This window comes from Talpa occidentalis, unplaced genomic scaffold (assembly GCF_014898055.3).
Source record: "Talpa occidentalis isolate TD23 unplaced genomic scaffold, MPIMG_talOcc4v2.1 talOcc4.16, whole genome shotgun sequence".
Taxonomy (NCBI): Eukaryota; Metazoa; Chordata; class Mammalia; order Eulipotyphla; family Talpidae; genus Talpa; species Talpa occidentalis.
Window position 1 is genome coordinate 2,115,397 of NW_023601653.1, and position 27,562 is coordinate 2,142,958.

Sequence of the window (27,562 nt, forward strand, 5' to 3'; positions counted from 1 at the left end):
ACCGTCCTCCGTGACGCCGCCCTTACAGGCGCTGCCTCCAGGCTCAGGTGCCCCCACTCACGGCGCCCACACCTTGCTCCAGGTGTCCACCATCAGGCACGTGAGCCCCGTGCCCACGCCCCCAAGAGCCTCCTGCATTCAAGGCCGCAGGGGAGAGCCACAGAGGCCAGCGGCGCAAAAGCCTGAGCGTCTTCCTTTACCCCACAGTCACCTTTCTTCTCATGCGGGCGGTTCCTCAGGAGAAATCCTAAAATTTATTTGGGCACCCGGAGTCCCCCCGGATCCCAGAGTAGCTAGTGGACTGTCCAGTCTGCTCTTTCCCAGCGGGCCTGCCCCAAATCATCCATAAACCACCAGCACTGAGGGGGCAAAGGCCGGCCCAGCACAGGGCGTGACCCACTGCTCGGTGGAAAGGCCGCCTCCAGCCCCGCTTGATGGAGTTTGCGCCTCGCTCAATGGTCTCACTTGCTCAGCGCAGTCGGCACTTGAGGGTGTGAGGCTGCCCCAGGCTGGGAAGCGGAGCTCAGCTTTGGGGGTCTGCGGTCAGGAGCCCTCACGGGACCCCTACAGCTCCTGAGCTTGGATTTCATAGGAAGACATTGGAAGCCCACCTGGTTGCATCTCAGCTCTGTGCTGTGTGGGTAACGACGGCCCCCGCCACGTTGTGGGGGGAAGAGTTGGGGTGAATGAGAGCATCTCCAGGGTTCCGGTGCCTGTACCCCACTCCAGGCGTCCGTGGGCAGCGTGCTGCCCTCACTGCGGCCCGCGGGGCATGCGTGTAACTAAAAGGAGGGACTCACGGCGGGGAGGGGCTCTCAGGCCACAGTAAGCCAGCTTGGGGCTGGCGCGGCTGAGAGGGTTTTTGGGTGGGGGGACTGCATCAGGACGAGGCTGGGGTTTGAGTAGGGCCCTGAGTGTGCGGGCCGCAGTGGGAGAGCCCCAAGCGCAAACAGCACCCCAGTCCCCGCCTCTGTCCTCCAGGGCCGGTGCATTAGCCTGACCTTGGCTGCTCAGATTCCACAAAGTATTTTGGGGACCACCTAGGGTTTCCTCCCAAACACTAGTGGTCAGCTACAGCTCCGCTGGGGGCAGACAGCCCTCCCTCTCTGCCTCTGTGCCTTGGGGACCTGGCCCCTCATTTTCCCTTCATACACCAGGATCTTCATCTGAGAGGGAGCCAGGAAGGGCCCTCCCACCTGGGCAGGTGGTCACAGTGGACGCGGTGCCCGCGTCACTGGTGGCACAAGAGTGAAGTGGCTTCAATCCTGTCTGCACGCGGCAAGTGGACACAGCGCCCCCTAGTGGCCACGATGCACTCACCAGTGGGTCCCAGTCCACAGCAGAGGTCAGCTGGGGGGCCCTCGGGGTTCTGCAGCACCCAGGAGAGGCCGGGAGGTCCAAGTGTGGGGCAGTGTGACTGCCTTTCTGGGAGCAGAATGGCAGCTGCTACCAGCTGCTCCTGGTAATGGGTAGGGGAATCCTTGGGTGACTGTTCCCTCGACTCCACACAGCCCTACCCATGTGATATCACTGTCCACTCTTCATCGTAGAAGGAGCATTTAAGACCAGGAGGCACGTCAGTCACATGGCCAGCCTGACTGAGTGGTCTCCCTCTGCTCCACTCCCGTGCCCCTCGGCCTGTCCCCCTGCCTGAACCCCATTCCCAGCCTGAGCCTGGATCACTCCGCTGTAGGCTCTGAATTCACAGTCTAAGGACCCGCCAGTGTCTCTCTCTCCCTGACTTTCGCCGCTGCCAGGGGGTGGGGGTGGGAGTGGGGTGGGGGCCACCACTGCACCTTTCAGCACCCCCCAGGGCCAGCAAGCATCTGCTGTTGAGGTTAGGGCCAGGCCCCAGTCCCTGTCCTTGGTGTCAGCTCCTCAGACAGCCACGGGGTGTTGATGACTGGCATGGTCATGTCCACTGGATGCAGCCTCACCGGGCCATCTCCACAGCCTCAGACTCTGCAGCACGTGGGGCCTGCCTTGCCACACAGTCCTCTCTGGCCCTACCCCACTGCCCACTCCTCAGTCTGCACCCCCTCTCTCCTCTCCGCCAATGTTGCTGGGCCATTCTGCTCCCAGAGAGCCTTCCCCGCTCCTCCTGACTTTGTGATTTCATGCCCACCCCTGGCCTGGAGCTGCCCCAAACCACCTCTTCCAGGAGCCACGTAACTGATCTCTGCTCACTGGTGCTGCTGTTTGGGGGTGTCCAGGTGTAAGGTAAGGTAAGAAATATCAGGCTTTTCTGCTCTCCCGCCATTAGGGTTGATGATGGATCCCTGCGGTCCTGAATGATTCCTGAGGGCGGGCACCTGGAGTGGGGTGTGGGCGTGCGTAAGTGGATTCACCTGGGCTAAGGCTGCGCTTATAAGGGCGGTGTCACGGGGACGCCAGAACCATGAGAGCAGCAGAGAACAAGGCCAGCAGAGCAGGCCGCAGAGCCCAGGTAGAGTGAAGACTTGCTGGGGGCTGGGAGGCCTGCCAGCCTGCACCCCCCAGCACCCCTGCCTCCCGTGTACCTGGTAAATCCCAGTAAGAGCGTGAAAAGCCACTGAGGGCTCCAGGACTCCTCCTTCACCCCGTCTGCTCGGGTCATAGGGAAACCTGCCCTGTGTCATTCCCGCCATTACACCAGGCTTCCCTTTCTACCAAGGACGTAGGGCTGCTGACTGTCAGGGGTTGGCTCTGCAGTGGTGGAGATGAGCAGCCTTAGCCCACAGGAAGCGTGACTGGCGCTCCCCAGGACAGAAGCGCTCTGGGAGTTAGAACCCTGAGTTCCGAAGGAGTGATCACCCCCGTGGCAGCGTATGGACTGGTTTACCTTTGCCACAGAAGCATTTTGTCACTGCTGTCAAGCTGCCTTTCCCAAGCGCTCATCGCAGTCCCGAGCAGGTAAGTAGAGGCTGGGTTCCTCCGGCAAGCTGTCCCCAGGCAGTGCTTAGCCAGCTCCTTCCCTATCAGGTAATCAATAAGCACTCGTTACCTAACTAAACGCAAATTAAATGCTAAATAGCACTAATTGCCAGCTGTTGTAAGCTCCTGCTCCGAGTTAGTTGCTTGTGACTGTGGGGCTTGCTGGGGCCCAGGCGTGTGAGACATGAAATTGTTGTTTTCAAACTGCTTCTCTATTCCAGAGGGGGGCGGTCTCCGAACTAAGTGTTTGGAGGGCAGGATTCGTGAAAATTCGAAATACCAGCGTTCCACGCGATGGACTCCCAGTCGGGAGCTGTCCAGAGGGGAAGGAAACCCCACGAAGGACCACTCTCTCCATGCCCCCCCACCCGGAAAATGGCCAACTGGGCCTGCTCGTGAATGCTGATCAATTCTATGGAGAGCCAGTGTTCAAAATGCGCCATTTTGTTTCTGGCTGATTGCTCTAAAGCAAGCAGATGCTTCCCTGACAAGGTGAGTGTCTGAGAAAGCATCTATTTTAGTGAAGGAAAAATAACCACAATAGTTTTTGCAAGAGTTAATTCTACCCCATTTATTTTTGTTTTATTTTTCTCGCCCAAGGACAGCTCAGGAGTCGGGTCCCGCTTCAGGAGGCCATGAAGAGGACAGCGGGCAGGCATGTCGCCAGCAGCTTTCCCAGGGATGTTCTCACTTCCACTTAGATGCATTTTGTATCCACGTCACGTGTCTGTTCTTCCTTCCTTTATTAAGAGACAAGGCGGAAAGCAGCACTTAACTTCTCGGGGGTTAATCAGTTCCTGCTGTGTATTTCTCCACATGAGGGCATAACTTCCATTTATAACATCATTATTGATTACTGCGAAATAATTACAGGCTTGACCCTGTGGTCCGAGCTCCTAGGTGTACAGATTTGTGGTGAAAATATAAGTATAAGCAGAACCCGGACTGCGGGGGGATTATTGCCACGGAGCTTTCCCGAGCCTCAGATTTTTCTTGATTGGTGAATGGAGTTAGTTTTTTTTTTTTTAAACAACCTGAGTTAACTTTTGACATGAAAGTGAAAAATGTCCCCTGCAAGGGAAACACTTTGGAGTGAAGAGGCTCTTAAATTGAAAAGAATGACACGGCAAAGCCTCAAGGCAGACTAATCTAAGTCACCACTTAAATATGTGGGAAAGCCACTCTAGTGTTCAAAGCAATAAACAGGACTTGAGTTTCCCAACCCCCTGTGTGGGCCCAGGGACACACCCCCTGTGCGCAGCCAAGCCCCTTCGGTACTTTTTGGCCTCAGGATCCATTTACATGTGAACAAAGTAAGGAGGATCCCAAAGAGCTCGTTTCTATGGGTTCCACCTATCAATATTTACCATGTTAGGAAGTGAAACTCATGAAAAACATTAAATGTGTTTACTAATTCATCTAGAGAACAATGCATCCATTTATATTAACATGTTCAACGAAAGGTTATTTTACTTCGCCAACCCCCCAAAAAATAGTGAAAAGAGAAAACATTTTTGAAAACCTCTTTAATGTTCTTTACGATTCAACCAGGGTAAATGAGAGTCCTGGAGCCCTCGGTGGCTCTCAGGCTTTTACATGTAGTGCAGGTGCACAGGAGGAAGGGGTGAAGGGGGTGGGCAGGCGGGGGGACAGGCGGCCGGTAGGCCTCCAAGCCCCCTGCAAGTCTTCACTCTGGGCTTCTTTCTCCCCTTCTCTCTCACCTGCCTCTGCTTCTCTTGGAGAATTTCTCAATACCGCTGCCGTGGCCCACAGAAGTAAACAACAGAGCTTACAACATTGTACCAAGTGCAGGTGCCCCATCAGGCAGGGCAATCCTGATGGTGGGAGGGCAGGAAAGTCTGAGAACCATTTGCCCTACATCTGGCTTCGCAGAAGACAGCTGGATTCTGCCCACTTCCTCTGCATTCAATCTGTTGCAGGATCACACACCATCCAGCTTCTGGAAACGCCTTCTGTACACGCATGAGAAAATCAGAGCAAAAAGGTGAGAATTGACAATGTTATGATGAAAATAGTTCTGACCACTCTCTGAAAGGGCCCCGGACCATTGGGGTTCCCGGACCACACTTTGAGAACTGCTGAGCAGAGCAATGCTCTCTTCGGGAGGACAAACCGGGACAGGCTGTGGGGCACACAAGGAGGGCCTGGCCTGGGTGAAGACTGACCCCCATCTGGAATGAGTGACAGTAGAGAGTGGGTGCAGAGATGCGTGAGACACGATGGGCGTCCATCTGTGTGGATTCTGGTTTCGCCATCATTTCCTTGCGAACAGGAAAATAATCCCCCATTTGAAAAGTTACCCTCCCTGTAACATAAGGGTAAAAGGCATCCTTATCAGGCGAGAACGTGAATCTAGAGCTGAAAAGGCTTGTAGAGAAACAGACTGCTGCTTGTTACCAGGCTCTGGGCCTGCGCACACACCGCCGGAGCCGGGGAGGCCTCCTGCCTAGTGCAGCGGGCGCGCGAGCGAAGCCATCTGCAGAGATGTGAAGTAGATGAAGCGACTATGCAAAATCTGCTGCCTGCAGGTGAAGTCAGTCATTTCAACACCCACTAAAGACCCAGGAGTCAGCTCCAACAGTGAGTGCCCCCTTCGCAGCTCCACAGCTGTTCCCGCGCCCGGCAGAGACCAAGCCCCGGCGCAGACCCTGCTGAGGCAGGCGCGCACGGCCTTTGGACAAAACATCAGAACCAGAAGGTTCCCCCACCCCAGAATGACTGTATTTTCAATGTCAATGACTCGCTGTCCCTACTTAAATTCAAAATTGTGTCTGTTGGAACAGCTCCCAGCCGGTCTGTTGGCGGCGCCCCAGACCTGAGTCTCTCTCCAGGTAACATGCCCGGTGCTTTCTTTTCAATGCTTCGTCTGAAAAGGATAGAAACGCAAAGTGCTCTGGCATCTCTCCAAGTTCCTTATCTGCACAGCGTCCTCCGGTCAGTCCTCCGGTCAGTCTGTCTCATGCCAGTTACTAAACCAGCCAAGGCCCCTGGGGAAAAGCAGACAGGTGCCCCCACGATCCCCGCCAGCGCTCTGGGCCCCCCCGTGGGGGTGAGCAGGGGCTCCTCAGTGGGGCTCCTCACGTGAAGCAGGACCTTGGGGCGGGGTCCCCTGAGCCGTCCCTCCGCCCGCTGACGGGCACCGTGTTGGCCCCGGCCCTTGGGCAGGTGGGCTTTCCCTCCATGTCAGGCCGCGGGACACTGAAATGGACTTGGGGACCGGGCGATGTGACTGCGTCACTGATGCTGTCATTGGTGCCGGACTTAAATAATTCAGGGGTCCTGCCTCGGGGGTCCTGCCTCAGGGGGTCCTGCCTCGGGGGTCCTGCCTCAGGGGGTCCTGCCTTGGGGGTTCTGCCTCGGGGGTCCTGCCTCGAGGGTCCTGCATCAGGGGGTCCTGCCTCGGGGGTCCTGCCTCGGGGGTCCTGCCTCGGGGGTTCTGCCTCGGGGGTCCTGCCTCAGGGGGTCCTGCCTCGGGGGTCCTGCCTCGGGGGTTCTGCCTCGGGGGTCCTGCATCAGGGGGTCCTGCCTCGGGGGTCCTGCCTCGGGGGTTCTGCCTCGGGGGTCCTGCATCAGGGGGTCCTGCCTCGGGGGTCCTGCCTCGGGGGTTCTGCCTCAGGGGGTCCTGCCTCGGGGGTCCTGCCTCGGGGGTCCTGCCTCGGGGGTCCTGCCTCGGGGGTTCTGCATCAGGGGGTCCTGCCTCGGGGGTTCTGCCTCAGGGGGTTCTGCCTCGGAGGTTCTGCCTCGGGGGTTCTGCCTCGGGGGTTCTGCCTCGGGGGGTTCTGCCTCGGGGGTCCTGCCTCGGGGGTCCTGCCTCGGGGGTCCTGCCTCAGGGGGTCCTGCCTCGGGGGGTCCTGCCTCGGGGGGTCCTGCCTCGGGGGGTCCTGCCTCGGGGGGTTCTGCCTCGGGGGGTTCTGCCTCGGGGGGTTCTGCCTCGGGGGTTCTGCCTCGGGTGCGGCTGCAGCGAGCGGGCGGCGCCGTCACGGGGTCTCCCGCGGAGCCAGGAGCTTCAGCCAGGGCTTTGGCTGCCGGCCTCCAATGCCCCACCCGGACCCCCCGGGTCGCCGCCCAGGGTCCGAGCAGCTGCCCCAGCCTAGGCCTCGCGGAGCTCCGGCGGGACCCCACGTCACAGACGCCGCGGCAGGACGCCCGGGCCGGTTCTGAGGCAGCCCCGCGCCCCGACAGCCCCTCCGGCGGAAGCGGCCCCCGCGGGGGCGGAGCTCCGGGCAGGCCTGGCCACGCCCTTCCGCTCGTCAAGCCCGCCATGTCCCGCAGTTGGCCAATCGAAGCTCGGCTTCTTGCTGGGTGCCGAGACGGTTTGCCCAATCAGCGCGCTTCCTCGTCGCTCGGCAACAGCGTCCTCGAGACGCGGCGTGGGCGGACTCCTGGGGCTAAGCGGCCTGGGTCCGCGCGCGGCTGGGGCCCCGCGGGTAAGGCGGCACCGTCTGGGCGCCTGGGCCGCGCATCTGCTCGCTTCGGGCGCGCGCGAGCCCAGGGGCGGAGGAGGAGGGCCCAGGTGGGCGGGCAGCCCCGAGGGCCCCACAGCCCCGCGACGGGCGCCTCCCCGACCCCGCGACACCGGGTGGCCCCTTGTCACCCCGCACAGGGCGGGCGGCTCGTCTACACTTCTGACACGTGCGTGTGGCCGCCTGGCCGTGCCGGCTCCGGGGCTACTGCCCTGGGCCCGCGAGCTGCCGTGGCATTTGGGAGGACAGGCTAGAAACAGGTAGCAGGTCCCCTCAGGAACCCCTGGATCCTGAGGTCACGGGGGCCGTGTGTGGCAACGCCTCCCGTCCCTCCAGTTTACAAAACACCGTTTTCAGTGGCCCCCACAGCAATCTTTTGAATATTACTTAGTAGATGAAGACCTGAAGTGAAGCCTATGGGGTGATGGCGACTGACCGAAATCACGCAGTGAGGAAAATGCAGAGCCAGAGCAGACACTCAGCACTGATGTCTCATGTCAAGATCTCGAGTCTTTCTAGAACATTCGTCTTCCTCAGCCTTTGTTTCGCCAGGCCTGCCGCCCACAGAAACGGTGTTGGGAAGCACTTTGAGAAATGTCCTTTTGCACAGAGCTGACTTACACCGCGGCTCAAATCACCCCATAGGGTGCCTTGACCCTGCAGAGAGAACTCTCGCTTCACTTCTGAGGAGACTAATAATGTTTTACTAGTGGTACACCCTCCAGCGGCCCCCAAAGAGCGGACTTACAGAAATGCTGTGGAAAAACAAAACAAAATTGGACTTGAACATACTATAGTCCCTTCATCTGGCTTTGAGCCTGGCTAAGTTCTGAGATTCGAAAGTGTATCATCGTCCTCTCGATTATCTGTGAATATATTGCCGCCCCCTCTGCCTGACTGCAGAGCATATGGAGGCAAGGGCCTTGTTTGGTTACCTGTGTGTTCGTTTCCTTCTGTTTTCCCTTTATGCTTGACCTGTTGTAGGTGCTTGTAGATAATTGTCAAAATGCTTGCCTGAGACCTTACATTTGCTCTCTTGTCTGCCTTCTGTTTGCAGCTGTCCACCTCTTCCTCATGCACAGTGACCTCCACAGCGCCTGTGCTGTGGCTCCTGCAGCCAACTGGTCCGTGGAGACAGAGCCAGCGGCAGGAGGATGTCCAGCCTGGTGTCTGCCCACAGCGGGGCTCTGCCGGGAGGCCGCTGGCTTTTAACAAGGCAGTTGCTTTAATTACACTTTGGGCAGGTGTGTATTGAGAGTGCTGTTCAAAGTGAATAGTGCAGAGAGCCCTTGAAGGTTTTCTTGGATGGCTCCTTCCCCTGCCAGGATTGATGCGTGAGAGGAGAGGAGCTGCTGTGAGCGAGACGAGCAAACAATTGCTTGCTTGCTTTCCGTGCTGCGGGTGAGCCGGCGTTTTTATCAAGTATGTCACCTAAAAATACCCCAAATCGAGGTTTAGGCGATTATATAGATAGGTTGGGTAATATTTAAACATAAATTCACTCCCAGCACAAGGCCCGCTAGGCTGTCACCCGTTTGGCAGGGGCCCGTAAAGGGATGTTTTTGGTAAAGCTGACTAGAGACACCGCAGGGAGGAGAAACCCGGCCAGCACAAAGGAGCTCGTGTTTTCCCCTTCCTTTTTCCTGGCTTCCGTCTTTCACCCCTATTTTGTTTTGCTCCCTTTGTTTCAGGCCATTGTCATTTTCCTCTCCATCTACTTGTGTGCAGTTTTACTGCATGTCCTGCTGTCGCTCCTCCTGCTCCTGGCTGATGCTGACTGACTCGTGTTCTAGGCACAGTTTTGGGACTCACATGTTTTTGTTTAGTCCTCACTGTCTCCTTACAAAAAAGCGCAGTTACTACTCCTGCTTGATGGAGGGGGCAGCCGGGATTCACCAGGCGGTGAAGTGGTAGCGTGGGGTCCACTGCAGGGCTGCAGGCAGCAGAGCCTGAGCTCCCACATGTGGACACCACTCGGCTCACTCAGCTCTGAGGTGACCTGGGGAGCACAGTCGATCCTCACGTAATGTCCATAGTTTCTGGGAAACTACAGCGTGAAGTGAGGGATGCATAATGAAAGCAGGTCCCCGAATAACATCATTTTGTTTGAGGTAGGCCACTTTTTTTTCCCTCTTCAACGTCGTAACTAAATGACGTTGAAGAAAATGACATGGTGCCCAACATGCCACAGAACTGTGGACGGGGTGACCAGGAGGAGTGCAGGTAGGAGAGCCACGGAGGGTGCCGAGAGAGAGTTCAGATTGTCCACAAATGTTGATCAAGTCAGCTTGCAAATATCACTGTCCACTTCTTGGCCACTCCAGGAGAAAGAATAGCCTTGGAAATCCAGTTGACTTTGTCCAAGCAAAGAAGCACTTTAATTCCTGGGGAAAAAGCAAGCTTTTCTAATACCAGGGCCTAAAAGCCATTTCTCTGGGGCTTCATCACAGCGTGGGGGTGGGGAGGGTTCTTGATGACCCCTCAGTGGCAAAGATGTAGGCTAGTGACCGCCTGTGTAGGGAGAGAATATGGACCATTGCATTTGTATGGAATTATTGAAAGATTTGTGACCGGTAGTTTTCAGTGACACCTTCCGAGCCCCACGGGTGTTTATGAATGGTGTTGTCCCGCCCCTGGGTTGGTTCCTGTCATTTGTTTGCTTATTTCCTTTAATAGTTGTTTATTGAGGGCCTGCCACATGCCAGCCTGTGTGGCTTCGGGGACACCACAGTGGAGATCTGTAGCCCTCCTGCCGCGGGTGTCTAGGCCCTGTCACTTCCTCCTGCTTTGGCCTCCTCTGTTGTCCCATAAAACCTGAGCCTGCCTCATGCCTTGTACTGTGAGCACCTACCTGCCTCTGCCCCCTGCCCTCTGATTCATCTTTTTTTTTTTTAAAAAAAAAAAGTATTTATTTATAGAAGCACTGGGTACAGTCAGAAGCGTGGGAGGGTGAGAGGATTCACCAGAGCCAGAGTGAGTAGCAGAACAGGCAGACTGAGGAAATACACTGCTGAGGGGAGCAGTGGGCACGGCAGGAGAGGTCTGCTTGACATGTGGCACCCCTGCCAGGTGGCTGGGGATTGAACCGGCGCTGCAGAGACTGCGGGCAGCTTCACAGCCCAGCGCTCAACTGCCGCGCCACCAGGGGAGGCCCTGATTCATCTTTTTGTAGATTCCTAGGACCGGAAAATAACAACAGCCACCAAGGAGTGGTCACAGCCTGATGTGGTGGGGCGCTTGGACACATTCCTGGTCCCCCTTCCACAACCGTCAGGGCCTTCCTTACCCACTTGGAGGCCACTTGCCCCTGGAGGAGCTGGTAAAAGCAATGCTTCCTGTCTGTTACAAAATCACCAAACACACACTTTTGCATTTAATCTCAGCAACTGTGAAGACCAGCAAACACCTGGTGGCCCTTCCCATTGGACCGGGCAGGAGTAGAGAGAGGCTGTTTCCCTTTGCAAATGAGGAAGTGGGGCAGGACAAGATGGTCTCACTCGCCAGTTGGCACCCTGGATGGTGGAGCAGTCTGACCCCATGTCTTCTTGACTCCAAGGCCGTTGCCTGAGTGTATACTGGGTCACGAAGGGCGCTTTATCACGTGTGTCCCCAAATAGAATAAAGCATCCATTTGATCTCAGAATAGATGAGGAGATTTTTCGCAAGTATTTGAATTTAAGTGCCAAAATCTTTCGTGCTGCTTGCAAGTTTTTCCACTTTAGTCAAGCGATATTTCCTGCCTAGAGATCGGTTCCAACCGTTTTTGCTTTCTGATGCCATTTCTATTCGACTGTGCACATTTCTTGCTCTTGTGTTATGTTTTCTGGATGCCAAGGCAGATGGATGGCACTTTTGTTATGATTCTGATATAAATAGCATCTGTTAAAACTGGACATCCGTACTTCTCTGGCAGATAAACAAATACGTCCGTGAAATAGCCTCCTAACTGTGTCTGGCCCGTGGCTGAGAAGCATGTTTCATGGTCTGTGGCTCGGTGCTTGGCTGGGGAGTACAGGTTTTGTAATCCTTGCTGATTTCTAAGGTTCCAAGTTCCAAAGTCATCATCTGCTGATGTCTTAGAATTCTCTTTATTTAGAAAACCTGAGCGGAGGGTGATATAAAGGCAAGGCTGACCCTCAGAACGTGCCACGGGACCTTACTTCAGACTCCAAACACTGTTTAGCTTTCAAATCCAATAGTAAAATTAGCCCAACCTCCTCGCCCTCGCAGTGTGCGATGCTGACAGCTGAGGTTCACCCAGAAGGAGGAGCGATGGCGCGCTCACCGGGCCCTGGTGGTGCAGCAGCCTCGGTAGCACAGACTCAAACTGGGAGGGAGTCACACTTTATCCTCCAGCCCCACAGAAGGTCTTGGGATGCCAAAGGTGCCTTTGACCTTCTCATCCTTTCTGTTATTCGATTAGCAAAACAAACTTAAGATCCAGTTCAGTTCATTTTGCTCAGGGAAGAGAGGGGTGAGAGGCAGGGCCTGGATCTTGAGAGAAGTGCGCCAAGTGGGAAAGGATGTGTGTGTGTGGTGGTTTGTGGTTGGGTGTGATTGTGGATTGTGTATGGTGTATGTATTGTGTGTGTGTGTGTGATTTGTGTGTAGGGTGTGACTGGTTTGTGATGTGTGGGGGATATGTGTACAGTGTGTGTGTGGTCTATTTATGGTACGTGTATGGTTGTGTGTGTGAGATGTGTATGTGGTGTGTGTACGTGTGATTGTGATTTGTGGTGTGTGTGTGGTTGTGGCATATGTGGGGTGCGTGTGAGTGAGGTCTGATTCTGGGAAGGGCAGAGCTGATGTGTGTCCACATCTGATTCCTACTGGAAAGGCAGACCCGGTCCCCTGGCCGTCCTCCAGTTCTGGCAAAGCCACCCGATGGGCCCGCAGGCCGAGCGCCTCCCTTCCTGTGGCCTGGCCAGCTCAGTAAGCCAGAAATCTGCCTGCCACCCGGCTAACCCCACTGTGCTCTTCCTTTTCAGAATTCACAAATTCAGAAAGTTTTTCTTGAAGGAAATGAAACTAAATAGCACAAAGGCAAATCATTGCGGTGGCAGAGTGAGCAGCACCAAGACCAGGTGAGCTGCCCGTGCCCGTCCGCCTGCGTCCCCAGCCCGCGTCCCCAAGCCTGGGCGTGGCAGAGGCAGCCAGCTGGCCAGGCTGTGCTCAGGTCTCCCCTGTCACTCGTGTCTGGTTGGTGGCTGTTGGTCATGCTTCAGGCGTGTCCTGTGCGCTGGTTTCTGTGGCCTCAGGGCTCCAGGGCCATCTGAGGTGTCGCAGAAGGCAGTCTCGGCCCCCACCGGTCAACTGAGCAGCCCCGTGTCCTGTGCACTGGCTTCTGTGGCCTCAGGGCTCCGGGGCCTTCTGAGGTGTCGCAGAAGGCAGCCTCGGCCCCCACAGGTCAACTGAGCAGCCCCAATCCGTGCTGGTGGGAACACGGTGTTAGACGGCACTCGCTACTCTGTTGCCGGCGTCCTGTTCCCACTGTAGGTGGCAGCAGTACCCACATTTTCCTCCTTGCAGCCCCAAAGGGAGCCACTGGGCTTCGCCAGCCTCCCAGCACCCTGGGGGCCTGGCTGCACCGTGAATAGGACCAGTGGATGCCCCGGTCTGCGCCTGCCCTGGGGCAGGGCTGAGTGGGTTCAGCCCTGGCCTTCTCCCAGGCTGCGAACCCAGCCCCTGGCGAGAGGGACCCACCTGGACGGTGGGCGCGGGGTGGTACCCCAGACCTGTGTGTGTCCTGGCCCCCGGTGGCTTGGTCTGTCATCACGTCAGTGTGCGGTGGAGTCTAGCTGGGGCTAGATTCTGACTTTGACATGAGACATCCTGTCCCCGGGGAGAAGGCGCAGGACACAAGCCTGCCAGCCTGTCGGGTCTGCGTTGGCGCTGCCGCTGTGGTCAGGCAGATGGGCGCACCCGCCCCCGTGACGGCCTGTGTTCTCACTTTTATCTCCATGTGTTCATAGTGTGCGCCCGCAGGACTCTGCCTGTCAGCGCGGGCCTGAGAGCTTTCATGTCCCGTGGATTCTTCTGTGCGTTGCGGCGCTGATGGGCGTGGTGCGCTCCTCTGTCGGAGGATGTGAACTGGAGAGTTTTGGGTCGTGTCCAGCCTGGTTTCTGAGTCTGCGTGGGTGCGGGTGTATCTCGAGCACTAGGCTGAACTGATGCTGCAGGAGAAGGGGTTTGTTGAGTGAGGTCTGGGGGGTGGCGTGAGACTGGCGTGGGCCCTGAGGAGGCGCTGTCAGGGACGCCAGCCGCGCCTCAGGCTTGGAGAGCCGTGCTCCCTTGGCCACGGGGCTTCTGCTAAGGTGAATTCAGATGACTGGCTAAATTGGTTTTTATGATACCCTGTCATTTGGAAAATATTTGTAAATCAGCTCATCCTTATCATCTGCACGTGGGGAGAGTGGACGAGGTTGCCAGTCAAGTCTGAGGTACTAAGGGGGTGGGAGGCTGGGATGGGGGAGGCGGGTCTGGGCTGCAGAGGGTGGCAGCGGCCCCAGAATCCTAGTATTTCATGAGATATCTCTGTAGACAACTTGCTTTTAATTTTCTATGTGATCTTTGGGCAGGTTGTGGAATTGCAGGCTATTTGATGAGGGCAGGTATCCACTGAGGAATAACAGGTTTCTCTTACCCTGTGCGAACCATCGTGTTCTTAGCGATGTGCAGGTGAGATAACTAGGGTGCGGGAGTCAAATCAAGCTCTTGACCCCATGAATCTATCTCTTTGCTCTCCAGTTTTTAATTTCTCCACCTTTAGAAAGGCCTGTGGTCTCTAGCTCACAAGGCCAGCAAAGCAGGGCTCAGCTGTTGCTGCCCGAGTCCAGGAGAACCACTTCACCGTGACGTTTGCTCGTCTTTCCGCTTCTTATGGGCGCCATCCAGGGGTCAGGGCACATGAGCCTCCTTGGGAAACTCACCACCCGATACAGATCAGCTTGCGGCTCCTGAGGGCGGAGGGGGCAGCCCGTGCGGGCCCTACCTGGCTTTGGACCCGAGGGTCTGGGTGGGGCTGAGGACCTGGAGTTCTGAAGGGGTCCCAGGTGGTGCAGATGTTGCTGGCTCAGGGCCCACATGTGGAAAACCGTGTTGACAGCTTGGGCTCTGCCTCGACATGGTTTCAAAATCAAACCTTTTAAAAATGGGAAATAAATGCATTTAAAAAGTTATAGTCTGAATAGCAATAAAAATCATGGCATTTCTGCTTGAGGTATCCGCTAATAGATGAGAGGCCCCCACTCTACCTTGAGATGAAGCGACAGATCGCTCGTCCACCAAGCCCCGTGCTGGAGTGATCTCCGTCACACACTCATCCGCTCTGGAAAGACGGGGTCACAGTCCCCACGCGCCCCGCCAGCCAGCGGGGCCGCGGCTGCCGTGGGGATTCCTCGTGCCTGGCCTTTTAAAACAAGCTGGCATTTTCTGTAACTCCTGAGTCAGGCGGAGAGCCTGCCCGAGGGGCCTGTCCTCCGCCTGCCTCTCCACCCCAGCCCGTGTGTGGCCGCCGGGTGTGCTGGAGGCGGGGCGGGACGCGCGCAGCCTCCGTGGCCAGACCCTTCAGGGGGGGCTCTCGGGCCTCTCCCGCCACATCTCACTGGGCTCCCCACTGGCTCTTACGATCCTGCAGGTGGTAGACATCAGAGGTGGAGAAGACCCAACAGGCCACCCAGACTGGCCTCCCCCGGGAGGGGGCTGTTCCCCGCAGCGTCCTCAGCAGCATTAGAAGGAATTACTTTTCGTATGATTATTATTTTTTAAATGCTGTCTTCAGCTAAGTGCTCCTCGAGCTGGACGGCTTTGTGTGCGGGGATAAAATGCACACCAGGCAGCGCGTCTCCGGCGATTATCTCACTCCTCAGGTGGTGCAGCGAGGCAGGAGGCCAAGGCCCCGGGATGCCTCGTTGTTATTAGGGAGGGAATTTATGGACAAAATAAAGAAGGCTGTTCTTTGCCTCAGCAATGCCCACAGCAAGAAAGGCACCCCCCTACACACACACACAGGGGACTCTCCGCTGGCAGAGACTTGCCATTGCCATGGCCTCGGGGAGTGTGTTAATGAGTTTGTAAAAAGCAGCAGGAAAGCCGTGGTCCCCTTGCCACTGTGAACCTTATACTCCCCCGGGCTCTGCTCTGGGCTTAGCACTTGTGCAGTCCTGGGGGGCAAATTGCCTGCCTGCAAAAGGGCGAGTGGTGAGAGGTGAGGCCCGGGGAGGCCGGCCCGGTGGGTTCCCGGAAATCCTGAGCACATTTCCCGGAAATCCTGGCTCAAAGTAATCCCCTCAGTAAGAGCTAATTGCATTAGAATAATCGCCCCGCTTTCTTCAAATTCTTCACCCGCTTGAGCTTGTCCGTTTCTTGTCTTGTCCAGTTGTTTCGGCCACACCACAAGGTCCCATCGCCCTTGGTGTGCCTTTCTGAGCGGCGTGCGCCCACCTCCTCCTTCCCTGCAGGCCCTGCTGTATCCCACTGGCTTTTAAAAACCCTGACCTGAATATCAGGTAACCCTCCGCCCACCCGCGCTGGTGAATGTGGCTGGACACAAACACCCCACCAGGGCCTGGCCTTCTGCCCTGTGCATGGGCCTCAGCTGGGCTCGTCACACGCCCGGGTGCCGTCCTCCCGCTCGCTCTCCCCCACTTGACCCCTCTGGACAGCCTTTCTGTTCCTCGCCCCCCTCCTTAGTCCGGAGACCACCCTCCCACCCCCTCATGCTGCGAAGAGCCGTGCAGGGCGCCTGCTGCCCGTGCCCTCTCCCCGCGTGCCCACTGTTCTGCGTCTCCTTTGTCACTGGGCGAGCCGTCCATCCCAGCTCCAAGCCTGAGGGGGGCCCTGTGGGGATCAACAAGTCCCCCCACTTCATGGTTCTCTGCCTCGCCCCACATCACATGTCAGTGTTCAAACGTGCCACTGATTCTCCGTCTTCAACTGCTCCCTTGACGCCCATCCCTCCCCCAGTTATCACCCCGCTTTTCTGCTTCATAGCAGGGCTCCTGGAGACAGTTGTCGCTATTTACTGTCACTCAGTCTTTGCCTGGAACTCACTCACGCAGCCGCCCCCCAGCCGCCCACTTGCACCAATGGGGCTCCTGCTGGGTCGTCCGTGGCTCCCGCGTGGCCTGATCTGAGCAGCAGTTGTGGGTCCTCATCTGCCTGGTTGTGGCCATAGCCGCGTGTAGGGTAAATAATTGTCAGGCTTTTCCGCCCTCCCGCCATGAGGATGGATGATGGACCCTGCGGCCCTGAATGCGTGCCTGATGGTGGCGCCTAGAGTGGGGCGTGGGCACGCGCAGGTGGGCGCACCTGGGCTGAGACTGGGCTTATAAAGAGGGCGTCACGGGGACGCCAGCAGAAGAGAGCAGAGCAGGGCGAGCGCGAGAGCAGAGCGAAAGAGAGAGAGAGAAGACTCGCTGGGCGCTGGCAGCCTGCCAGCCTCCCGGCCCCGCTGCCTGCCGTGTACCCGGTAAATCCCAATAAAAGCCTACAGAAGCCACCGAGGGCGCCAGGACTCTCTCCTTTGCCCGCCTGCTCGGGTCATAGAGATCCTGCTCTGGCCCTTCCTGCCGCTCCACCGTGCCACGGGCTGCCACCCGCCCTGGGGTCCCTCTTTCCATGCGCGAGGCCCCCCCACCCCCTGACCCCCCACCCCCACCCCCTGGCCGCTCTTCCCCCTCTCCTTCGCTTTTCCCTCCTCTGTCCTGAGCCGGACGTCGGCGTGCCCCACGCTGGGCCCTGGCACCTTTTCTTATTTTCAGCCTTTCCTGGTGGGCCGGTGTCACATGGTGCCTTCACACGCGCACGCTCCATGTGCTGACAGCCCCCAGCTACACTTCAGGCCCCGCGCTCCCCCGCCCGGATTCCTCCATCCAGGGCCTGTTGGGTGTCCCAGCCCCGTTGCTCCGGTGCCATCTCCGCCGGCGCCACTCCGGCCGCCTGCCTCCTGCCTGCCGGTCAGATCTGTGAGAAAACACGCCGGCCTCTTCCTTCAGAATCCGGCTGGATCTGATCACGCCTCAGCGTCTTCACCCGAGCCGACCCCGCCTGCTGCCTGCTTTGGCCTGAGACCGAATTGGCCTCCCTGTTTCCTCCCTCGCCCCCATAAGCCTATTGGGGGCCGGAGGGGGCCTTTAAATGCCAAGGCTGGCTGGCAACGCGCGCTGCCGCCTTCTCTGCGGGTGACGCCCGCTCGCCGCCTCTCCGTCCCCGTGCCAGCCCCGGCTCGGGGCTCCGGTTTCCCACACAGCCTCCTGTTGCCTTTTTGTCCTCGTCGCCTGCCTTAGACCTTTGCTCAGTGCCGCCTGCTCTCTGCCGCGTTTCTAGAACTTAGACACGCGCGATGGACTTACTTGACGGCTGGTCAGCTGATCTCCCAGAGGACCAGCTTTTGTTTTGTTGTTTTTTTCTATTTTTTTTCCAAATCAAATTTCATCTATTTCTGCTCTAATCTGTAGTATTTCCTTCACTCTGCTCACTTTGGACTTGTTGTGCTTTTTTTTTTCTCATTTCTTAGGGATGAAGTTTGGATTATTAATTTGGAGACTTTGCTTCTTTTGTATTCTTTTTTACATTGCGGTAACAAGAGTTTTCCTTTTAACATAGGCATTTACAGTGATGAATTTCCTTCTAAGTGGTACATTAGCCACCTCCCGTAAGTTGTGGTATGCTGTGCTTCTTTTTCATTTATCTAAAAGTATTTGCCAATTTTTCTTGTGATTTTTTTTTTCTTTGACTCTTTAGTTATTTGGGGGTGTGTTGTATAATTTTCACACATTTGTGAATAGCCCACTTTCTCTTATGTTTTCTAATTTCGTCCAAGTATGGTTGGGGAATATATTTTGATGGTTTCAATCTTTTTGAATTCATTGAGACTTGTTTTGTGTCCTTGCATGTGATCTGTCCAGGAGAATGTTCCACGGACGGCTGTGTATTCTGTTGCCAGGTGGAGTGTTCTGCAGGTGTCTATTAGGTCTAGTTGTTTTTTGGATTTTTGTTTTAGATTTTAGTTTTATTTATGCATACAAGAACTGGGGTGTAGGCCAGAGATGAGGGGGGTGAGAGGATTCACCAGAGACAGAGTGGGGAGCAGAACAGGCAGATCCTCTGAAGTACACTGCTGCGGGGAGCAGCGGGGAGTCAGGGGAGGTCTGCTGCGCCATGTGGGTAGCTCCCTGGCTGGGGATCAAACCACAGTGGCTGGTGATGGCTTGATAGCGCTGAGACTTTAACCCCTGTGCCATCAGGGAGGCCCCAGATCTGGTTGCTTTTTAGTGTTGTTCGATTCGTCTGTCTCCTTGTTCACTTTCTTCCCAGTTGTCCTATTCATTATTAAAAATATATCTTGAAGTCTGTCCACATTATTGTTGGTGTGTTTGTTTCTCATGTCATTATTTCATCAGTCTTTGCTCCGTGTATATCGAGGCTCTGTTTTTAGGTGCATTTATGTTTATTTTAATCTTCATTTATTCTTTTCTTTAATGCTCTTTATTTAGATATGAGTTTGATCTATATAATTTTTCTTTTTGCAAGAAGATTTGCTAATGACTTTTTTTTTCAGTTTTTGTTTGGGGAAATCTATTTGTCTTTAACTTTTGAAGGATGATTTTGCGAGATACAGAATTCTAGGTTGGTGAGTTTTTACCTTTGACACTTTGCATATTTGACCCCATTCCTATTTGGCTTGCATGGCTTCTGAAGATAAGTATGGGTGACATTTCTTTTCATGCCTCATAAATTTTTGGCTCAAAAGCAGACATTTTAAATAATACCATGTGGCAAAATCTTAAAAAATCATGCTCTCCCCCTTTCCGTATTTTGTTGTTTGTTAATGACTTATCTAAATTAACTAGAAAAAAATATATTTTTTGTCACGTATGGCCAATGAAGTCTCTGATTTGTCAGTTTAGGGGTCAGCTCACCAAAAGCCTGGAAACAAGAGTCTTATAATCTTTGCTCAGGGCTCTTTCTGGGTACTGGAGTGTTCCTTCAATATCTGCCAGGCAAGATGACACTCTTCCTTAGCCTTCACTTTCTGATGGTGCTGAGCTCGAAGGTCAGCCATAGGCGAACCCTGGGGGCCATCTTGGGTCTTTCCAGGGCGTGCACATAGCCCTGGACAGACTCATAGCCCTTTGCATGCAAGTGGTCCTCTAGCTGCCCAGTGGCATAGAAGCTTAACGGAGCCCCTTGGAATCTCAGTTCCAGATTTTCCTTTAAAACTTTTTGGCTCCCCCTATTATTTGCCCCATCTATTATGTACCTACCCCAGGTAGCTAAGATTCTAAACAACTGTTGCCTCTGATTTTTTTCAACAGTCTTTTGATGATACTTATTTACTGGGAAAGCTCTGGTCAGTTCAATTAAAGACAGCTTTATGTGTCGGGTCTTTCAGGGAACCACCAAATGGGTCAAACAATGAAAAATTTCTGGTGATGGGGCTTTAAAGGAGCCCCCTGATCTGTCCCTTCCAGACCTGTCTCAGGGCAGGCTACTGGGTTTTTGCTGTGACTACCCAGCTGTTGGTTTCTGGGCTCTACAGATCTGGGGGTGGGGAAGCTGGGACTAGGGAAGTTAAAATACCACGAAGCTTGTCCACACCAGGATTCCACCATCTTTCCTGAATAAATGCCCGCAAACTGCTGCAAGCCTTGGGTTTGGTTAACTTCCAAGGATCTGAAAAGTTGATCATGATGGTTTTGGCCAGTGTTCTCTGCTTTTACAGAGCAGAGGCATTTCAGAGGCCCTCGCTCCACCACTCTCGGTGCTGCCATCCTCGGCTCTGCCTCTGCCTTATTGCGCCTCCAGGGAGGCTCTTTAAGAGAGCTCAAGAGCCTGTACTTTCCACTGGGTGCCCACCAAAGACATGAGGCAGCGGTGGCCCAGATGCAGGTGGATTTTCCTGTCCAGAAGCTTCTGCTGGTTTCCATTTTTGAGGATTATTGGATCTGCTAATAAAAGTAACGATTTCATGTTCACTTTAAGAAAAGTCTGAAACATCGGCAAGAGGGTCACAAATAGCCCCATTTTTAATCTCTGGCTGTCTTCTCACAGGACTGTTCCTTCTCTGCTTGAAGATAATCTCATCTGTTTTCTTTTTCACCATAGGGATTTAATGTGCAAAACGGCGCTCACCCCGGACTGGCGTGCTTTGGATCCTCACACCCAGAAGTCTGCGTGTTTGAGACCCCATTCTTCACCGTGTCAGGTGCATTCAAGGAGTGGTTCTAACATGTCCAGACCTTGTTCTTCAAGTGAGTATTCCCGAGGAAGTGCTGGGAACGGGGAAGATCCCTCGGAATGTTTAGTGTCTGCCAGCCTCGGGACAAGACGCTACACGCCAGTCAGCGCACACGGGAAAGCTATGGGGAGACTCTGTTATTGTCCCCACTTTCCCTGTTGGGAGCCTGAGATGCAGGTTGACTGAACCATTTGCCCAAAAACTGCATAGTTTTTAAGTGGCAGGGCCAGCGTTTGAACCAGGGCAGTGTGATTCTAGAATCCGTGTGCTGAACAACTATGTTATCGAGCGTCCGTCCTTACTCAGGGTTTTCTTAATTGATAGACTTACTTGTTTTGAGTCGTTTTAGGGTTCCAGGAAAACTGAGCTAAAATGCAGAGTTCCCATACACCCCTTTGCTCCTAGCCTCATTTCCCCTGTTACCACATCTTGCATGGGTGAGTGCATTTGTTCCAGCCGATGGGCCACTGTTGGTGTGTCAGCTGCGGTCTTCGGTTCACATGAGCGCTCGCTCTGCATGTTGCGGGTTCTCTAGGTTTCGATTTACGTGTGATGCGTGTCCAGCTTGGCAGCACCGCGCGGAATAGTTTTACTGTCCTGAAAATCCCCTGTGCCCCACCTATTCAGCGCTCCCTCCCCCTAACCCTGGGCACACTGATCTTTGTTCTGTCTCCATACTTGCACCTTTTCCAGAATCTAATATAATTGAAATGGTCCATTATGCGTCCTTGTCAGACTCGCGTCTTCCGGTTAGGAGCATTCATTTGAGGCTCCTTCATGTCTTTCACAGTGTGATCGTCCATTGCTTCTTGTCTCTGAATAACGTTCTTTTGTGTGGCTGGACCGCAGTGGGTTTGTCTTTTTCACCGCCGGAGGACTTCAGTCGCCCCGCTGTCTTGGCGATGGGGAGTAAAGCTGCTGTGAACATTTGTGTGTAGGTTTTTGTGTGGACACAAGTTTTCCACTTGAGCCGCTCGCTCAGTTCTAAAGCAATGCAATTTGACATTATAATTTGCTCAAAGTGTGTGTCTTTTCCTTTGTCTCTTCCTCTGCCCCTCACTTCCTTCACACACATTTTCTGAGCTCTGCTGTGTGACAGGAGCTGTCATAGGAACCAAGAATAAAGAGGCTGATGGAGTGGAGGGCCTGCCCCGGAGCATCCCGCCCGCTAGAGAGGAGAGAAAGAGGCCGCAGGGAGAGGCGGTCCTGGCAGGGAGCACCCGAGGGCACCATGCAGGGCGGGGGTGCATCGGGGACGTGAGGGAGACACCGGGTTTGGTGGGGGGGACGTGGTGTTCTTGTCGGAGGGCGCGCTGGCACGCACTCAATTCGAATCAGCAAGTTGAGTTGCATGCTCATGCATCTGTGAGGAAGCCTGAGGGATACAGGCTTTATTTCTAGTAGCCACATGTTTACCCAAATCACAGGGTATCTGTTTATAAGGAAAAAGGGGGAGAATAATAGTTGGGACTTAACTTGCAATTTCCAACACAAACATTTATCACCCATAATAAAGTCTGTTCTGGTTCAGTAAGTCCGTGCCCACGACGCGTTGGCTGCGTCTTAGTTTGTGTGAGCAGCTCTCCGGCCGGGCAGAGAGGCTGGGTGAGGCAGACGTGCGGGCTTAAAGGTGTTCGCACTCCTGGGGAGCGCCTGCCTCTAGGAAGCCCGGTCCTGTCCATCCTCGCAAGGATTAGTGCAGCACATCTTATGTCTTGTTGATGTCTGGGCCGCAATAGTCTGTCGTGGCTTTAATTTGCCTTTCTTCACTAGTAGGTCCTCTTTGCTCCTCACGCTTATCAGGTTTATGTCTTTTTCTGTGCAAACTGTCTGTTCCCATCTTGTCCCCACTTAGCTAGGGTGGCTTGTAGGTGTTCTCAGTGTTAATTAATCCTTCATCTTGCTGCCGCCAGTGGTCTTTTCACTTGTCATTGGCCTTTTGACTTGATGGATGGTGTTTTTTAAAATATGCTGAATTATTTTTCTTTATTTAATGAAAAAACATATATATACATCTGTGTGGACGCTATATGACATATATTTAAAGATATAAATCATAAATATAAAGTATTTCCTAGCACCATTTTCCTCTCACAAGGTGGTCACCATTAAATGTTTGGCTGGTTTCTCTTCCATATGTACACATACACACACGCACACACACGCACAAGTACACACACATTTGTATAGATACTCATGCAAAGAAGTACAATTCATCCGGCAAATGTGAGCCACGGAATGGGAACCCCTGTTTCCTTGTTCAGTGCTGCTGCTTCTCGCGTCTGTGTCTGTCTGGATCATCTCTGCCGTCTGTCTGCGACTCTCGTCCCCTCTTCTGCCTTGCGCGGGCCGCCACGAAGCACTTCAGATGGGTCCTTCGCTCGTGATGTATTTCGTTTCCAGCTTTTTCATGTGCTCGAGGAAATAGTTTCTTCTCTGCTGAAACCCCATATGTTCAACGTGTTAGTCAATTTTTCCTTTAATCTCTTTGACATATTTACCAGCCTCTGTTTAAATACCTGATCATTTCTACATCTGTTCTCTCTGGGTCTTCTGATGACTGTTTTGCTCTTGCTTAGGTCACCTTTTCTTCTTTCATTTTGCCTTGCAGTTTTAAAAAGACCTGCTACTGGTCATGTTTGTGTAAAATCAACAGCACGGTAAGGATGGAAGTCAACAGTGTTCACCACAGGCGCCTGCACATCCTCTCCTCTCAGACTCCCAGCGAGCCTGGCCGCAGCGTCTGAGCAGAGCTGGGTCTGGCGCCGTTGTGGGGTCAGGGAGGCTGATGTTACAGGGTCCCTTCGTCAGGGCCTGAGAGCCAAGCCCCAGGAAGCCTGGGAAGCTCTGTCTCACAGCCCTGCTGCCCGCTTGGCGTCGGGTGGCTGTGGGGCGCGCTCCTTTGCAGCTGACTGCCAGATTTGGAGAGTCTTGGGAGCCCTCCTTGTTCTCCGGCTCAGACCACAGCTGTCTGCACCTCAAGAGGTGTCCCTCAGCCCTGCCGTCCTCCCTCCCATCTGCAGGGACCACTGAGCTGCCCTGTGAAGGCCCCAAGCTTCAGGGATTCACCTCAGCTCTTCCTCCTGGTGCTCAGCTTGGTGAGCAGCCCCCCAACACTTACCCAAGAGCCCGGTGCCTGGACAGCTCATGCACCCCCTACTTGGGTGTGCCCCCTACTCTCTGGTGCAGGCCCCACAGTGCAGCGCGGACCTGCCTTATGCCCAGGGCCCCCAGATGTGGCTCCCTCGCCGTGCGGCGCACCCCTCAGCCCTGTCTGGCCTGGCTTTGCTTCTCGTCCCTGGCTCCACAAGGCAGGCTTGTCTCTCGGCGGGCTGGCTTGTCCTTTCTGGAATTTAGTGTCTTCGCATCCTCAGTTCCCTCATGGGTTGTAAAAACACTATCTTTTTTAGCGTACCCTACTTGTTCTCATTATTAGGGCGAGAGTGACAGTCTGTTGTGACTTTCTATATCCTAAACGGATGTAGAAAATTTTGTCAAATTGCCCTCCAGAAAGACGCTCTCAATTTATACTCCCACGAGCGGGTTACAAGCGGGGTTACTGCTTTCGTTGAAATCTCAGATGTTGCAGGAGGCACGTGAAATGAAACGTTGTCCTTCAGGTCATTTCATAGCATCTCAAATCAATATTTTCAGATACTTTTAATTTAGAATTATGGATAGCAAGGATGGGGCTTCTTGGAAAGCCACTGAGAATATACATGTATTTGAAAAAGATTTCAAGATGGAGACATAAACCAACAAGAAAGGGCTCCTCTCTCTTGCTGGGGGCAGAAGGGGGGTTTTCTGCGGGCTGGGCAGGGGAGACGTTGCCCTCACTGGCCAGTGCTGGACCAGGCAGCTCCTCCCTGTGAATCAGCTGCGGCCGAGCCTTGAAGGCCAGTCGGCAGTGGAGAGGGAGTGGTGGAGCTTCCTCGGGATGAGCTTGGGATGCAGGGGTGTGCCTGGGGATTCCAGCATGGTCTCCGACCACCTTCTAGGTGGTCGCAGCTGTGGGGAAATCCCTACATGCCTGCTGGGTGGGTTCAGGTTGGCACTGGGAGCCTGTCATCTGGCCCAGGTCACCCCAAGACTAAAATGACTGTCTCTCTGTGGGAGATGCTCAATAGCTTGACGAGAAGGTCAAACGTGAAGGGAAATAACTAATCACTCTTCCCAAGCTCCTGCTGGTGAATATTTTGATAAAAAATGAGACCGTGGTAAAGACATTTACGTGATCCAGAATTTACCATATTAAGACAGAGCTGCTAAATAAAGATGGCCACCAAGCCTTTGCAATCTCATAAATCAATGTGAGAGATTTGCCAAACTTAGCCTCCTCTTCCCCTAGTGTTTCTAAGATACCAAAACATAACACTCCCGCCTTCAGGCCTGTGATACTGGTCGGCCCCTGAGTTGGTTTGAAGCTTCCATATTTACTTGTTCCTGCAGCTGTTTCATCTGAGACAGAGAGGAGGGAGGTCTGAGAGTGTCCGCTCTCCTGAGAAGGCAGGGGAGACCCTAGGACAGAAGCATTGCAGCACCCCCCGCCCCCGCAAGGTGTTTAGGCCACTTTACACAGCTTCCCGCCACCTTCAGAGCCTAGCGGATTCTCCCCTTCCTTGTCTTTGAAAGTGAAAAGATCAAGACTTGAGAGTGACATACTTTCCCCTCAAAAATTGGCAAGGGGGTGAAAAGCAAATATTGTGTTGGATTTATTTGAAATGATATGATTCCTTCTCTGAATTTTACTCGTCTCTGGTTGCTGCACACATGATGCACCGGGAGGTCGGCTCTGCCTGGTTCCTTCTTTTTAATGTCACCACTGTTATTTGATACCGGCCACGTCTCAGAGCTGGGAAAATGACTGCGCTTTGCCGTGGCGAGTCAGCTAGTGGTTAGACGTGTGGGAACCTACATAGAGAAATGCCGTTTTAGAAGTTTGTTTGATTCTAGTACACGGTGAAAAGGTTTTTAGTGTCTTTGCTTTAAGCACATTTAACAAATAGCTGTATCTCTTTTATAGACACAGCTGTTCCAAATCCAATACTGTCCTTCTTAGATGTTAAACGGATTTTATTTCAAAAAATTACCGACAAAGGGGATGAGTTGAAAAAAGCCTTTCAGCTGCTCGATACCGATCAGAGCATGACGGTGTCCAAGAGTGAACTCAGAAGAATTATCACAACCTTCCTGCTGCCTCTCACAAGAGAACAGTTCCAAGATGTACTGGCTCAGGTACAGTCTGTTGTAACCACTCAGAATAACTGACCGAGGACCGGAGGAAGTAGCTTACAGGCTCATATAACCTCTTCAGAACTCTCCCCCCGCTCTCCCCAGATGGTTCCCAGTCCACTCATTTAATTACTGGCAGATTTGGGACCGTCAGCACGTACTTGGGTCATATTCTGTGCGTGGCGCTGTTACACATTAGTATTTTGGCATCTGCTTTTGCATCAGATGGCTTTTGAGCACCTACTGCATGTTTGACCCAATACCAGGCACTGGAGTCCAGACATGGTCCACGCTAAGGGCTCCGGGTCCAGTGAGAGATCTCTGGAGGTGTGAACGGTGTTGGGACAGGGATATTGCAGGGTGGGGTGGGAGTTAAAGAATGGAGAGCTGTCTAAAATCCAGGGGTGGTAAACCCAGAAGACTTTTGGGAGGAGGGGGTATTTAAGCTTAGCTTTGACTCTGGTGGGGACCAGCCATAGGAAAGAAGCAGGAAAGGGGATTATAAGCAGAGAGATTAGTCCATGCGAGAGCGTGGATACCTAGGTTGCATGACAGATTTGCTCAGGGAGGTGGGTAGAGTTATTTACATCTGAAGTGATGGGTGTGTGTCAGGTGTGGCTAGGGGCCAATTCTGAAAAGTACCAAGAGGTAAGAGCTTGACTTATGTCCTAGAAGCTTCTGGGAGCCGGTGAGAGCTTTGCAGCAGGAGGTGACACAGAGAGGGGAATAAGAGGGCAGGCCCTGGGGCCTCCGGGGAGTGTGCTAGACTTGGGAGGTAAAAATAATAAAGATTTGGTGTTTCAGGGCCTTACAAAGGCATTACAATCAGCAGGAATGAAACACTCCCAAAATAAACCCACCCAAAATAAACCCACAGGGATCAATAAAGTGACACAAGAGTAAAAGTTGGGTGGGAACATGCCTCCAGCCTCACAGCCCAAAGCTGTTTGCATCCACCCCTGGTACAAACACGAATTGTTTTTTTACTACTTCATTAGTGTGTGATCAGAGTCTGACCAACTGCTGTGTCATAATATGTTGAAGCCTGTTACGTTTTAGAACTTGTTGAATATCCCAGCCCAATCCAGTTGGCTTATTTTTGGCATGGGAATTACGTGCTGGGAAAACGTGCACTGCAGGCGTCCCTGAGTCTGGTCTTAACCTCATGTCTGCTCCCTCCTGCCACTGATTTTTTTTTTTTTATTTTTAATATTTGCAGAAGTTTGTTGTTTCTTTTTGAACACACCATGGTACTGTTTTAAGGTTTTTCTCTAACTTTTGCTTTTGCTGAATTTGGGAAATTTACATTATTTCTTTAAATATTTTCTGTCCCATCCTTTCCTCTCTGAAACATTTTGGTTAATCCCACAGACCCCTGAGGCTCTGTTCATTCTTCAAAATCTTTTTTCCTCTCTCTGCTGATCTACCTTCAGGTTCACAGACTCTTTCTTAGCATCTCCATTCTGATATTAAGCCTGTTCAGTGAATTTTTAATTTTAGATGTTACATTTTTAGGTTCTAGAATTTCCATTTGGTTCTTTTAAAATAATTTATCTGCTTAGATTTCCCGTTTGTTTGTTTGTTTCATCAGTTTTGAGTGTGTTCCTTTTAACTCAATGAGCATACTTGAAATATTCCTGTGCAGTCTTTTTCTGATAATTCTGACATTGGGGTCATCTCATTGTTCACCGAC

At 53.6% G+C, this 27,562-nt stretch overlaps 2 protein-coding genes and 1 long non-coding RNA gene across 10 annotated transcripts in view; 2 read left to right on the forward strand and 1 right to left on the reverse strand.

Moving 5' to 3' along the window:
- The first annotated feature begins 2,405 nt into the window (after positions 1 to 2,405).
- On the forward strand, positions 2,406 to 4,533 carry LOC119248231 (uncharacterized). 2 transcript variants are annotated; one of them, XR_008552104.1, is made up of 4 exons: positions 2,406 to 2,446; positions 2,654 to 2,892; positions 3,135 to 3,405; positions 3,514 to 4,533. It is a non-coding gene; the product is annotated as an uncharacterized LOC119248231 (long non-coding RNA). The 2 variants fall into 2 exon arrangements; XR_005125875.2 differs by lacking the exon at positions 2,406 to 2,446 and having other exon boundaries at positions 2,498 to 2,892.
- LOC129145925 (uncharacterized) lies at positions 3,485 to 6,736 on the reverse strand. 4 transcript variants are annotated; one of them, XM_054695991.1, is made up of 6 exons: positions 6,016 to 6,736; positions 5,750 to 5,800; positions 5,100 to 5,239; positions 4,793 to 4,886; positions 4,635 to 4,670; positions 3,485 to 3,653 (listed from the first exon to the last, which is right to left on the reverse strand). In XM_054695991.1, the coding sequence occupies exons 1-6, from the start codon at positions 6,182 to 6,184 to the stop codon at positions 3,601 to 3,603; spliced, it is 543 nt and encodes a 180-aa protein (XP_054551966.1). In that variant the 5' UTR covers positions 6,185 to 6,736; the 3' UTR covers positions 3,485 to 3,600. The 4 variants fall into 4 exon arrangements, 2 of the variants coding, with proteins under 2 accessions (XP_054551966.1, XP_054551964.1); XM_054695989.1 differs by lacking the exon at positions 3,485 to 3,653 and having other exon boundaries at positions 4,441 to 4,670; XR_008552103.1 differs by lacking the exon at positions 3,485 to 3,653 and having other exon boundaries at positions 4,441 to 5,800; positions 6,028 to 6,736.
- A 589-nt stretch (positions 6,737 to 7,325) lies between these two features.
- The window catches only part of EFCAB6 (EF-hand calcium binding domain 6), a 143,126-nt gene continuing 122,889 nt past the window's right edge, over positions 7,326 to 27,562 (forward strand). Inside the window, exons 1-5 of one of the 4 annotated variants that reach the window (XM_037513407.2) lie at positions 7,326 to 7,361; positions 8,455 to 8,641; positions 12,386 to 12,481; positions 20,505 to 20,650; positions 25,661 to 25,872. In XM_037513407.2, the coding sequence (XP_037369304.1) occupies positions 12,420 to 12,481; positions 20,505 to 20,650; positions 25,661 to 25,872 (420 nt within the window). In that variant the 5' untranslated portion in view covers positions 7,326 to 7,361; positions 8,455 to 8,641; positions 12,386 to 12,419. The other 3 variants (XM_037513409.2, XM_054695992.1, XM_037513410.2) reach the window with 3 other exon arrangements.